The sequence below is a fragment of the Podarcis liolepis genome (assembly GCF_965112155.1).
Source record: "Podarcis liolepis genome assembly, chromosome: 7".
NCBI classification, from domain to species: Eukaryota; Metazoa; Chordata; class Lepidosauria; order Squamata; family Lacertidae; genus Podarcis; species Podarcis liolepis.
Genome location: NC_139561.1, coordinates 85,047,882 through 85,059,909, shown reverse-complemented (window position 1 = coordinate 85,059,909; position 12,028 = coordinate 85,047,882). Strand labels below are relative to the sequence as shown.

Here is a 12,028-nt window from a genome sequence, read left to right as displayed (position 1 = left end):
TGCTTTGGTTCGCCAGAAGTGGCTTAGTCATGCTGGCCACATGACCCGGAAGCTGTACGCCGGCTCCCTTGGCCAGTAAAGCAAGATGAGCGCCGCAACCCAAGACTGGACCTAATGGTCAGGGGTCCCTTTCCCTTTTAAGCTGCCCAGAGTGGCTGGGGAAACCAAATAATAATAATAACAAACTTTTGATATGGTGCAGAGATGTAAATAAATGTGGCCCTGATCCACTGGGAACGGTGAGCAAGTCAGTTAAGGAAACGCAAACAAATTCAAGATGGGGCGAAGATCCTTCTCACTTTTAAGAGACCACCCAACAAATTACTTAAAAGGTTGTTTATTTTCAGCTGTCCAATGCTGCAAAAAATAATGATCAATCGGACATAGATACTGCAAAAAGCCAACTTGCCAGCCAGCAATGTCCTTTGCACAGGAGGGTCTGGGCTTCAGGCTAGCCCCATCTCCAACACAGAAGACCCATTTCTTACAGGAAAGAGACAGAGACACATCTCTACAACAGGGATGTCCAGAATCGAAGGCAGCGCCACGGAAGGGAAGCCATGATCTGCCCTGGTGCTTCTGATCCAGACGGCCGCTGACCAGTCCCGAGAGCGACATTCCCTTCCTTACCCCTTTAGCAACTGGGAAGTGGGGAGCCCCGGAATGGTGGGGTGCAGAAGATGCTGCAGGCATCACAGACCGTCCATTGCCATAGACCTCCAAGACAACTCACCCTACACGCCAATGCCATTCTGATCCCTATCGGCGGAGACGCCCAGTCTGGCAGGAGAGAGGTTGCACAAGATGGGAAGGAAACAGCCAACACATGGCTCCTTGCTGCTGCATCCTGGCACCTTGGGGGGTCAGGATCTCAGCCCCATCTACTCTGCTTCCATAGCGTCTGCGTCTTCCGGCTCCTCCCCATCGAAGTAGCGCTCCTCCTCATCCCGCGACACGATGTCCAGGTTGTCAAAGTCGGGGTTCTCGTCAACCTCGCTGGAGGGAGGAAAGGCACAGGTTTACACTCACAAACCCGGAAGCAGCTTCAGGTCTGCAGAGTTGGCACCGAGGAACCAGCTTGCTCTGTGGGAGGGAGAGGGGTCCGCAAGTTTTGGCTGACCCACAGAGCCAGCCACGATCTGTGGCTGCTGCCGAGCATGCCCCCACAAGCCCCCTGGCATGTCCAGAGAGTGTAAGGCAGGAGGGAAGCAGTGCAAGATCTTCACTGCTCCTCAGAGTCTCCAAAGCCCAGTGCGGTGAGAGCCTCCAAAGCAGGGGTGGCCAATCTGGGCTCTCCACCCATTGCTGGACTACAGATCCCATCATCCCTGACCACTGGGGCCTGATGGGATTTGGAGTCTCGCAACATTGGCTGCTCCCGCTCCAAAGCCTAGCAAGAAGAGAATGCCCCTCTCCCTTGCCCCACACTCTCTGCATGTTCTAGATCACCCTTCCGTGTTCTGGAGCCCGTCAGATGTTTTGGACGACGACTCCCATCGCACCTGACCTCTGGCCATCTTGGTCGTGCCGAATGGGGAGCTTGAGTCCAGCAACAATTGGAGGGCACAGGACTGGGGTGGGGCAGGGATGTTGTTCAGGGTAACGGAAGAGGGACCTGGGTCTCTCTGTCTCATCCAGCGTGGAAGTGAGGGGCCCTCTCCACCTCTGAGTTCTGTGCAATGTGAGACATGAGATGCTGGCTGGGCCAGGAATGGCCTCGTTTCTTTATTTGTCCATTTATAAACCGCTTCGCAGGCAGAAATCACTGAACCAGTGTAACAATACTACTAATAATAATATTTTTTTATTTATACCCCGCCCTTCCCGGTTCAGAAAACCGGGCTCAGGGCGGCTAACAACAAATTTAAAACACTTAATTGATGTTTCAAAAAACCCAGCATTCAATACGGTATAAAATGTGAATAACAATAAAATCAAAAATCAATTTAGGGGGGAAATCCATCCAATAAACATTAGATGATCACCAGGGCTAGCTGGCTAAATTAGTTCTATTTGGGCCAGCGAGGAGATCAGGGGAGAATTAGCTGTGGGATCCCAGAGCGGGTAATCTTCATAAAAGGGGGGGGGGAGAGAAGGGGAATAAAAGATCAGGCTAAGTTCAAATTGAAATCCAGGTGGAATAGCTCCGTCTTACAGGCCCTGCGGAAGGAAGTTAAATTCTGCAGGGCCCTGGTCTCATGGGACAGAGCATTCCACCAGGTCGGAGCCATCACTGAGAAGGCCCTGGTGGAGGATAATCTGACTTCCTTAGGGCCCAGGACCTCTAAACTATGAATATTCATGGACCTTAAGGTCCTCTGCGGGGCATACCAGGAGAGGCGGTTCCGTAAATACGAGGGCCCTAAGCCACAAAGGGCTTTAAAGGTCAAAACCAGCACCTTAAACCTGACCCGATACTCCACCAGGAGCCTGTATGTACAGCAACATACAAAAGATCACCCATTCAAATAAACTAAGGGCATGAGAACCATTTCTACAGCTGTAGTCACTGTTCCATCGAGTGATGGAAACTGTCCCCCAAACACCTGGAAGGCACCAGATTAGTTGGTGCCAGAGATACAACCTTGGATTCATGTGTTTTTCAGCGGCGACGGCTCGTCACCAAAGTGACACTGAGAAACGCCCACAGCAAAGAGTGAAAGGACCTATCCGCTGATGTGCCGCCCTGATTCCTCACCTGTAGTTGAAGTCCCTATCCTTGCCGTCGAGGAAGCGCTGGTACATGCGGCTGGTGAACTCTTCCCGCAGGTAGGCCTTCTCCTCCTGTTCAGGGACCCACTCGTCCATGTCCAGGTCAGAGGCCTTGTCTAGAGAGGGGAGAGCGGGCTCAGTCAGTGTGGTGTAGTGGTTAAGAGCGGTAGTCTTGCAATCTGGGGAACCGGGTTCGCGTCTCCGCTCCTCCACCTGCAGCTGCTGGGTGACCTTGGGCCAGTCACACTTCTCTGAAGTCTCTCAGCCTCACTCACCTCACAGAGTGTTTGTTGTGGGGGAGGAAGGGAAAGGAGAATGTTAGCCGCTTTGAGACTCCTTAGGGCAGTGATAAAGCGGGATATCAAATCCAAACTCTCCTTCTTCTTCTTCTGGAGCTGGAGATAAGCTACCCTTCCTCCCCGCACCCTTAAAAAAACAGCAACATTCCCAGCCCAGACGATGCCGCAGCCCCAGTCGTCCTACCTCCATCTCTCAGGAACCCAAATGAGCCCAAGAGACGGGTCCTCCAGTCCTCCTGCTCATATCAAAGGCACTTTTGCTCTTCCTCCCAAAGCCTTGGATTTCTTGCTGTGCTGCTCAAATGACTGGATGAGACCTCCAGGCCTCTCCTGCTCTAGGGCCCCTGAGATGCCTACCAAGGCCACAATCCCTATCTATGCTCCTCAGTGGCCTTCCTCAAATGCATTTTCAGGCTGGCAAGGGTCCCTGGACAGCGCTGGTGCCTCTTCCTTGCCCGAAGGGAGGATGGCAAGATGTTCACAAGGGGCAGGGCGAGTGCATACAGAAACCTGTGACTTTCCTTGGAGAAAGGAAACCAGGGAACCAGGCAGAGGGCCTTCTCGGTAGTGGCACGCGCCCTGTGGAATGTCCTCCCAACAGATGTCAAATAGAAAAACAACTACCAGACCTTTAGAAGACATCTGAAGGCAGCCCTCTTTAGGGAAGCTTTTAATGTTTAATAGGTTATTGTATTTTAATATTCTGTTGGAAGCAAGCCCAGAGTGGCTGGGGGAAACCCAGCCAGATGGGCGGGGTATAAATAATAAATTTGCCCCACTCACTTTTAGCCTTGGGCACCCACCCCTGGTATGCTGCCCCCATACAAATAAATGTAAGAATAGCTTTACTGGATCAGGCCAGTGGCCAATGTAGTCCAGCATCCCATTCTCACGATAGATGCCTGTGGGAAACCCGCAAGCAGGTCCCGAGATCTCTCCCCACCCGTGATTTCCAGCAACTAGGGTTCAGAAGCACTGCTGCCTCTTGACTGTGACGTAATGGAGCTACAAAAATTTGGATCATTATAAAAGAAGGAAAGGAATAACAAAAAAAAATTAAGTTGAAAGAAACATGAGAATAAGTGAGATCTGAGAAAAAGATAAATTTTGGAATAACATTATGTCTAAATTAAGTATTTAAGTATTTGATAAAAATATTTAAAGTCGGAGACATAATATTTGAAAATTACAAAATAAGAGTTGAAACAAGGTGATAAATTGCTGTTTATAATTTTATAATTGGGAACGCAGGAATGGGAGATGTGAGGAAGTCCAAAAAGTTAAGAAAATATGGTTGTTGGATATCTGATTTTGTTGTATGTTTTCTATTATATGTTAATCTTTTTGCTTTTTTCTGTTTTTCTTTGTTTGTTGTATTTTGGTGATGGTTTTCTATGTGTTTGGTGAATATAATGTTTAAAATCTTTAATAAATATCTTAAAAAAAAAAAAAAAGACCCACAAAGGGGAGGAGGGAAGTCCAGGAGACTCTTGGGAATCTTGTTTCTATATAGTATGTTGTTAGCTAAAGGTAAAGGGACCGCTGACCATTAGGTCCAGTCGTGACCGACTCTGGGGTTGCGGCGCTCATCTCGCTGTATTGGCCAAGGGAGCCGGTGTACAGCTTCCGGGTCATGTGGCCAGCATGACTAAGCCGCTTCTGGCGAACCAGAGCAGCGCAGGGAAACGCCATTTACCTTCCTGCCGGAGCGGTACCTATTTATCTACTTGCACTTTGATGTGCTTTTGAACTGCTAGGTGGGCAGGAGCAGGGACCGAGCAACGGGAGCTCACCCCATCGCAGGGATTCGAACCGCCGACCTTCTGATCGGCAAGTCCTAGGCTCTGTGGTTTAACCCACAACGCCGCCCATGTCCCATAGTATGTTGTTATGTGAATGTAAATTTTAATTTGGAAAATCTAATAAATAAATTTGTTTAAAAAAAGGAAAAAATAAGAATGTGTCCAGTCGTCTTTTAAAGCCATCCAGTTTGGAGGCCATCGCTACCTCCTGGAGCCACGAGTTTCACAGTCTTAACTATTCCCCCAGGCTGGGAAGGTCTCCCCGCCCTCCGCTGGATCCCACCCCTCTTCTTGACCAACCTTCATCATCGCTGTCCTCCTCTTCCTCCTCTTCGCAGGCCTCCTCCTGCTCCTGCTGGACCTGCAGCCGCCGCTGGATGACCTGCTCCTGGTAGGAGTCTAGGAGGACGCCCGAGAGAGAGCAGGAGGCCTCCAGCTTGCCGCTGCCCAGGGCCTGCATCTCCTCGTCGCTCAGGTACTGCCCGATGTACTGCTCGTAAAGAAGGGGCTCCCGGCAGCGCATTTGCTCGTCGCTGAAGTACTCCCCACCTGCGGGCAGCAAGAGAGAAGCAGACATGGGGCTTGTTTCGAGAAGCTTTCCATACTTGGTGTTGTGGAATTTCCTTTTTTTTTAATAATATAGCTTTATTAATTTAAAATACAGTGGTGCCTCGGGTTACATACGCTTCAGGTTACATACGCTTCAGGTTACAGACTCCGCAAACCCAGAAATAGTACCTCGGGTTAAGAACTTTGGTTCAGGATGAGAACAGAAATTGTGCTCCACTGGCACGGCGGCAGCAGGAGGCCCCATTAGTTAAAGTGGTGCTTCAGGTTAAGTACAGTTTCAGGTTAAGAACAGACCTCCGGAATGAATTAAGTATGTAACCAGAGGTACCACTGTAAATACATTTATGAAAGAACAGACGTACATACAAGTAAACAAACATACATACAATCAAACAAACAAATAACAGAAGAATCAAACAAACCACCATACTATAAGAGACAAGAAGATTAATACAGTGTTACCTCGGGTTACATACGCTTCGGGTTAGAAGGCTCCGCTAACCCAGAAATAGTACCTTGGGTTAAGAACTTTGCTTCAGGATGAGAACAGAAATCACGTGGCGGGAGGCCCCATTAGCTAAAGTGGTACCTCAGGTTAAGAGCAGTTTCAGCTTAAGAACAGACCTCCGGAACGAATTAAGTACTTAACCTGAGGTACCACTTTACTGCACTGTGAACTTTGCTTGGTTTTATTATCTTTCTGTAAACCCAGGGTTATTTTTTATGACTGAGCGGTGTATAAATTTTCTGGAAGGAAGGAAGGAAGGAAAAGAAATGGGGCCCAGAAGCCAAATGCGGGGGGGGGGGGAGTTTTAGCTGGGGGGGGGGCTTGCCAGAGTAGGTTCGGTGAGTAGAATTTACATGAGTAGAATGTGTGCTTTTATTTAAAATGCATGTCTGGATTATTTGTGGGGCATAAGAATACATTAATTTTTTTTTTTCAAAATACAGTGGTACCTTGGGTTATGTATGCTTCAGGTTACAGATTCCGCTAACCCAGAAATAGTACCTCGGGTTAAGAACTTCAGGATGCTTCAGGATGAGAACAGAAATCGCGCAGCGGTGGCAGCGGGAGGCCCCATTAGCTAAAGTGGTACCTCAGTTAAGAACACTTTCATGTTAAGAACGGACCTCCAGAACAAATTAAGTTCTTAACCTGAGGTACCACTGAATAGTCCGGCCCCCCCACAAGGTCTGAGGGACAGCGGACCGGCCCCCTGCTGAAAAAGTTTGCTGACCCCTGTAATCGAATCCCTTCCAGAATGGAACCAGGATCCGAAGGCCCAGTACCTTGGATGAGTTGCTGCAGGGCTGCGTAGCGCTTGTTCCGCACCCGGGTGTGGCGCGTCTTGCCCAGGCTGGCCCTGCGCACTTCCGCACAGTAGAAGTCTGCCTCGTAGCTGCCGGAGAGGTGGCGGAAGCAAGGCAGGTGTTCCTCTCGCAGGACCGTCCGGAACCGCTCCAGGAACACCAGCGGCTTGCTGTGATACAAATCCCGCAAGATAGCCAGCTTCTGCGCGGGCGTGAAATCCGGCTCGTCCTTCTGCTGGCTCCGCACAGGCAAGCGGCTGTTGGCCACGGCATGGAACATGGCTAGGACAGCAGGGTCATCGTCCTCTACAGGTCCAGCAGGCGACGAATTGGAGCCAACAGACTCCGGCTTCCCGCCGCCCCAGTGGGGCTGTTTGGTGTCAGAGGCCTCCCCGCCATTAGAGGGCATGTCTTCAGTAGCCATAACCTCTGATTCTCCGCTGCCCTGCTGAGATGGCTTGCTCGGGTTATTTGCAGATGGGGGCTCAGTCTGCAACTCACTCCAGCAGGAGGAAAGGAAGGCACTGATGGCCTCGTGCGTCCCAGAAGGAAGGCTGGAGCCAGGGCTCCATGAGTGCTCTTCCCGACGGCTTCCTGGTGCTTTAGATGCCCCATTCCAGTTCAATGGGGAGCTTTGTGGGTTTGGGACCCCTGACATCTCTTCTCCCCAGAGAGGCCGGCGCAGCGGAGAGCTCTTAGTCACCCTACAGCCACTTGCACCTGAAGCATCTGGCTTCTGTTCCCCCCTGTGGACCATTTGTAAAGTCTCACTGGGGGCACTGTCCTTTGGAAGGCAGTCTGTGGGCGCTAGGATTCCCACCATCTCTTCTGCAGTGTCCAGTGGCTTTGCAGCCTCAATGTTGTTCGGAAGACTGCTTTCAAGCATCCCTCTGTCTGGGCTGCCTTCCTCTACATCAGCTCGGGAGCCGACGACTGGAAAGACAGAGAAATTCCAATTAGTACCAGTGAAACTGCTACCACACATCATTCAGACCCTCCAAGTGTCCCTATTTTCCAGGGACAGTCCCAGATTTACTGAAGCCGTCCTGGTTTCTGATTTGACCCCAGAATGCCCCGCTTTTCCTTACGATGTCCCTATTTTCAGCGGAGAAATGTTAGAGGATGTGGAGTTACGCGACCCCCGAGCCAAGGAGATAGGTCACTATACAACCTTTAGAAGACATCTGAAGGCAGCCCTCGAGAAGTTTTTTAACGTTTAATGTTTTGTTTTTTGTTTTTAATCTATATGTTGGAAGCTGCCCAGAGTGGCTGAGGCAACCAAGTCAGATGGGCAGAGGTACAAATAAAAAAATTACTACCATCATCATTGTCGTTATGATGGAATAGGTCCACAGGGGTAGGCAAACTAAGGTCCGGGGGCCGGATCTGGCCCAATTGCATTCTCAATCCGGCCCGCGGACAGTCCGGGAATCAGCGTGTTTTTACATGAGTAGAATGTGTGCTTTCATTTAAAATGCATCTCCGGGTTTTTGTGGGGCATAGGAATTCGTTCAATTCCCCCCCCCCCGCAAATATAGTCAGGCCTCCCAAAAGGTCTGAGGGACAGTGGACCAGCCCCCTGCTGAAAAAGTTTGCTGACCCCTGGAATAGGATGTCCCTGTTTTCATCAGAGAAATGTTGGAGGGCATGCAAGATCACTGAAGGGGGTGAACGGTGTCTTACAGCCCAAGCATTTCATTTCATTGCTATGGCTAGTGGATGATGCAAATAAAGACCCTTCTCTCTCTCATAAGGATTGCACAATAAAAAGGATGGCAGACCAAGGGCTAGTGCGTACTGTCGTTTCATGTCCAAATAACCGCCTTCCCACACTTTCTCCTCCCTCTCTCCAGAGACTAGGACTCTCCCCCGCCACTCAGGGAAGAAGAGAAGATAGAAAAGTGGGGAGAAAGAAGAACTGAGGCGGGTGGGGGAATCAGGGAGCAAGAAGAGGAAGACAAGGGGCGTGGGGGCCCATTTGAGTGCAACACCGCCTCCGCCCCGTCCTCAGCGCGCCGGAACGGGGGCGCTCACCTGGGGAAGGCGGCTCTGGGGGCTCGGCCCCGCCTGCCTCCATGCCGCGACACCCGTCTCCGATGGCGGGGGAAGGCGAACCGATGCCTATACACCAGCTAGCGGGAACTTCCGGTTCCGGCGGTGCGCCGGAGAATGGGATCCTCCTCCGCGGCGCCGAGAGGCTTTGGTTCCGGGGAGAATTCCACCCCACAGGGCGAGGGTTGGAAGCGCATTTCTTTGAAGGGGAGAAAAAGAACCCTCGCAAAAGTGAGCTGTGTGTTTTGTGTCGTGTCGTGTTGTTGTGTTGTTTTGTTTTGCCCTGCCCATCTGACTGGGTTGTTCCAGCCACTCTGGTCAGCTTTGACTGTAAATAATAATAATAATAATAATAATAATAATAATAATAATACCTCGCCACCCACTCTGGGCAGCTCCCAACAGAATTAATAATTTTTAAAAAGCGATAAAACATCCGACATTAAAAACTTCCCTAAACAGGGCTGCCTTCAGATGTTTTCTGGAAGTCAGATAGTATTTATTTCCTCGACATCTTATGGAAGGGCGTTCCACAGGGCAGGTGCCACCACCGAGAAGGCCCTCTGCCTGGTTCCCTGTAACCTTACTTCTCGCAGTGAGGAAACCGCCAGATGCTTTTGGGTTCCAAGATAAAGCAGCTAACAAATTTAATAAATTAAATAAGGGAAGGGGAGCTGCAACTTTTCAAAAAAATAATATTAGGAAATTGAGGAAATATTGGGCTTCAATACCCAATGCCCCCCGTCAGCAAGACCATTTCTATGGCAGGAAGCTGTGAACGGTCTTAGCTTGGAGGTAGGGCATGTGATTGCATGCAGCAGGTCCCAGGTTTGGCCGCTGGCTGGGAAATTATTTCTCTGCCCTGCCGCTGCACTACTCAGATGGGGCGGCGCTGGGAGAACCATACGCCCCAGGGGTGCACTGAGTCTATACTAGAAACCAAGTTTTTAGTGCTGCAGCTCCAGCTCTCTAGAATCAGTTACCAACAAAATCAGGCAGCTGTCAACCTTCGTGATGTTTAGGCACCTATGAAATACATTTTTGTTTCAGAAGGCTTCCTTTGAGGAAGACCCAGCCGTTTACGGAATATCAATTTTACATCTGAAGAAACTGTTTTGGAGTTTGTAGGGATTTAGTTCATTGAATTGCTTTTATTGTTTTTAGAGCTTGCATTTTACAGTACAGTTGTACCTTGGAAGTCGAACGAAATCCGTTCCGGAAGTCCGTTCGACTTCCAAAACGTTCAGAAACCAAAGCACGACTTCTGATTGGCTGCAGGAAGCTCCTGCAGCCAATCAGAAGCCCCGGAAGCCTTGTTCAGGTTCCAAAGACCGTTCACAAACCAGAACACTCACTTCTGGGTTTGCAGTGTTTAGGAGCCCAAACGTCCAAGTAACAAGGCATTCGGGATCCAAGGTACAATTGTAGTCTCTTTTGGTCTGGTACAGTGGTACCTCGGGTTAAGTACTTAATTCGTTCCAGAGGTCCGTACTTAACCTGAAACTGTCCTTAACCTGAAGCACCACTTTAGCTAATGGGGCCTCTCGCTGCCGCCGCACAATTTCTGTTCTCATCCTGAAGCGAAGTTCTTAACCTGAAGCACTATTTCTGGGTTAGCGGAGTCTGTAACCCGAGGTACCACTGTATTCCACTTCAGCTTCCTGCTGTGTAGTAATTCATACCTTTGTTTAATAACAACAGCTCAGGCTATCTGGAATTTTTACCTCTACGTTGTGACTGGAACACAATTGTCCCCAGTGATGTGAGGGGAACTGAAATCACCCGTTACTGCAACACTTCCTCCTTCGGATACATCCTTGATTTCATTCTCCATCTCAAGATCACCCTGGGTATTTTGGATAGAGGGGCTGTCATGGACGGATGCAGAGGGATGGTGGCAGTAACCAACTGGGAAACCCCCAAAGGAAGAAAGCTCAGAGCCCAGGGAGTGGTGGTGGGACGATGATGAGTGGTTACAGGGAGAAGAAAGGGAGGTGTCAGAAACTAGAGAAGTGACAGGGCTTGGTGAGTGGGGAGAGTCTGTGGCAGAGAAAAGTCCAAAATCAGAAGCAGCAGGAGAGAGGCCAAGAGGGGGTGATGTGTTGGGATGAAGAATTTCTCCCTCTTGCTGCAATAAGCTCTCCTTCCCTCCTGGTGTCCCAGAACTAGGAGAGCTATGACGTAGGAGGAGCAAAGACAGACACGCCAGTATAGTCTCAGATTGCTTGGGACGGACCCAGGAAAGGAGGCAGCTTAGGCAGCTGTGGGAAGACGGGCACCTTCAGTCTCCACAACTGCCTCATAGGGGCATTACCTGCCAAGAAGAGTTGGTGTGTTCATTAGACCTGGCAGTCCCGCGTGGACCTTGTTTCTTCTAATAGAGTCTTACAACTCTTTTGACACACGCCAACTCTCCTTCTTTTGATTAAGATTTGTGGCGCAGCGGTCTTTCAGTCTTTTAACAAGTTACTGTTCCATAATGTTCCAAATTCATGTTCCAAGTCAGCATTCCAGTTGTAGATTTCCATAGAAAAGCAATGTCGTGGGGTATATTTCACTAATTGTTTGGTGACTAAATAAAAAAATTCCTTCCAGTAGCACCTTAAAGACCAACTAAGTTAGTTCTTGGTATGAGCTTTCGTGTGCATGCACACTTCTTCAGATACACTGAAACAGAAGTTGCCAGATCCTTCTATATAGTGAGAAGGTGGGGAGGGGTATTACTCAGAAGGGTGGTGGGAATGGGAGATTGGCAGATAGCTGAGATGAGCCTGTTGACGACTCTTAACGACTGCAATAGGTCTTACAAGAAAAGGCAAGGGGTGAGAAGGTGAAAAATGGCTTAGTCATGTATAATGAGATAAGAATCCAATGTCTGAACAGAGACATGTATTGAACATTAGTCTGAACATTAGTCATGTATAATGAGATAAGAATCCAATGTCTGAACAGAGACATTGGATTCTTATCTCATTATACATGACTTAGCCATTTTTCACCTTCTCACCCCTTGCCTTTTCCTGTAAGACCTATTGCAGTCGTTTAGAGTCGTCAACAGGCTCATCTCAGCTATCTGCCAATCTCCCATTCCCACCATCCTTCTGAGTAATACCCCTCCCCACCTTCTCACTATATAGAAGGATCTGGCAACTTCTGTTTCAGTGTATCTGAAGAAGTGTGCATGCACACGAAAGCTCATACCTAGAACTAACTTAGTTGGTCTTTAAGGTGCTACTGGAAGGAATTTTTTTATTTTGACTATGGCAGACCAACACGGCTACC

General features: G+C 49.3%; 1 protein-coding gene and 1 long non-coding RNA gene across 2 annotated transcripts in view; one reads left to right on the top strand and one right to left on the bottom strand.

Moving 5' to 3' along the window:
- The window catches only part of LOC310712764, a 274,730-nt gene that overhangs the window by 257,440 nt on the left and 5,262 nt on the right, over positions 1-12,028 (top strand). The gene's annotated exons all lie outside the window — the stretch shown is intronic.
- Positions 322-8,887, bottom strand: LOC310712645 (coiled-coil domain-containing protein 97-like). Its single transcript, XM_083515917.1, has 5 exons — positions 8,729-8,887; positions 6,674-7,627; positions 5,114-5,362; positions 2,699-2,828; positions 322-996 (listed from the first exon to the last, which is right to left on the bottom strand). Exons 1-5 carry the CDS (start codon positions 8,769-8,771, stop codon positions 882-884), a joined length of 1,491 nt encoding a protein of 496 aa, XP_083372043.1. The 5' UTR covers positions 8,772-8,887; the 3' UTR covers positions 322-881.

Bases quoted from the DNA above. Each gene is read 5' to 3' on its own strand.
- LOC310712645 (XM_083515917.1), bottom strand. From the start codon at position 8,771: ATGGAGGCAGGCGGGGCCGAGCCCCCAGAGCCGCCTTCCCCAG. The intron at 7,628-8,728 runs GTGAGCGCCCCC...CTGTCTTTCCAG, and splicing joins CCCAGAGCCGCCTTCCCCAG to TCGTCGGCTCCCGAGCTGAT. The intron at 997-2,698 runs GTGAGGAATCAG...TCCTCCCTCCAG, and splicing joins GATAGGGACTTCAACTACAG to CGAGGTTGACGAGAACCCCG.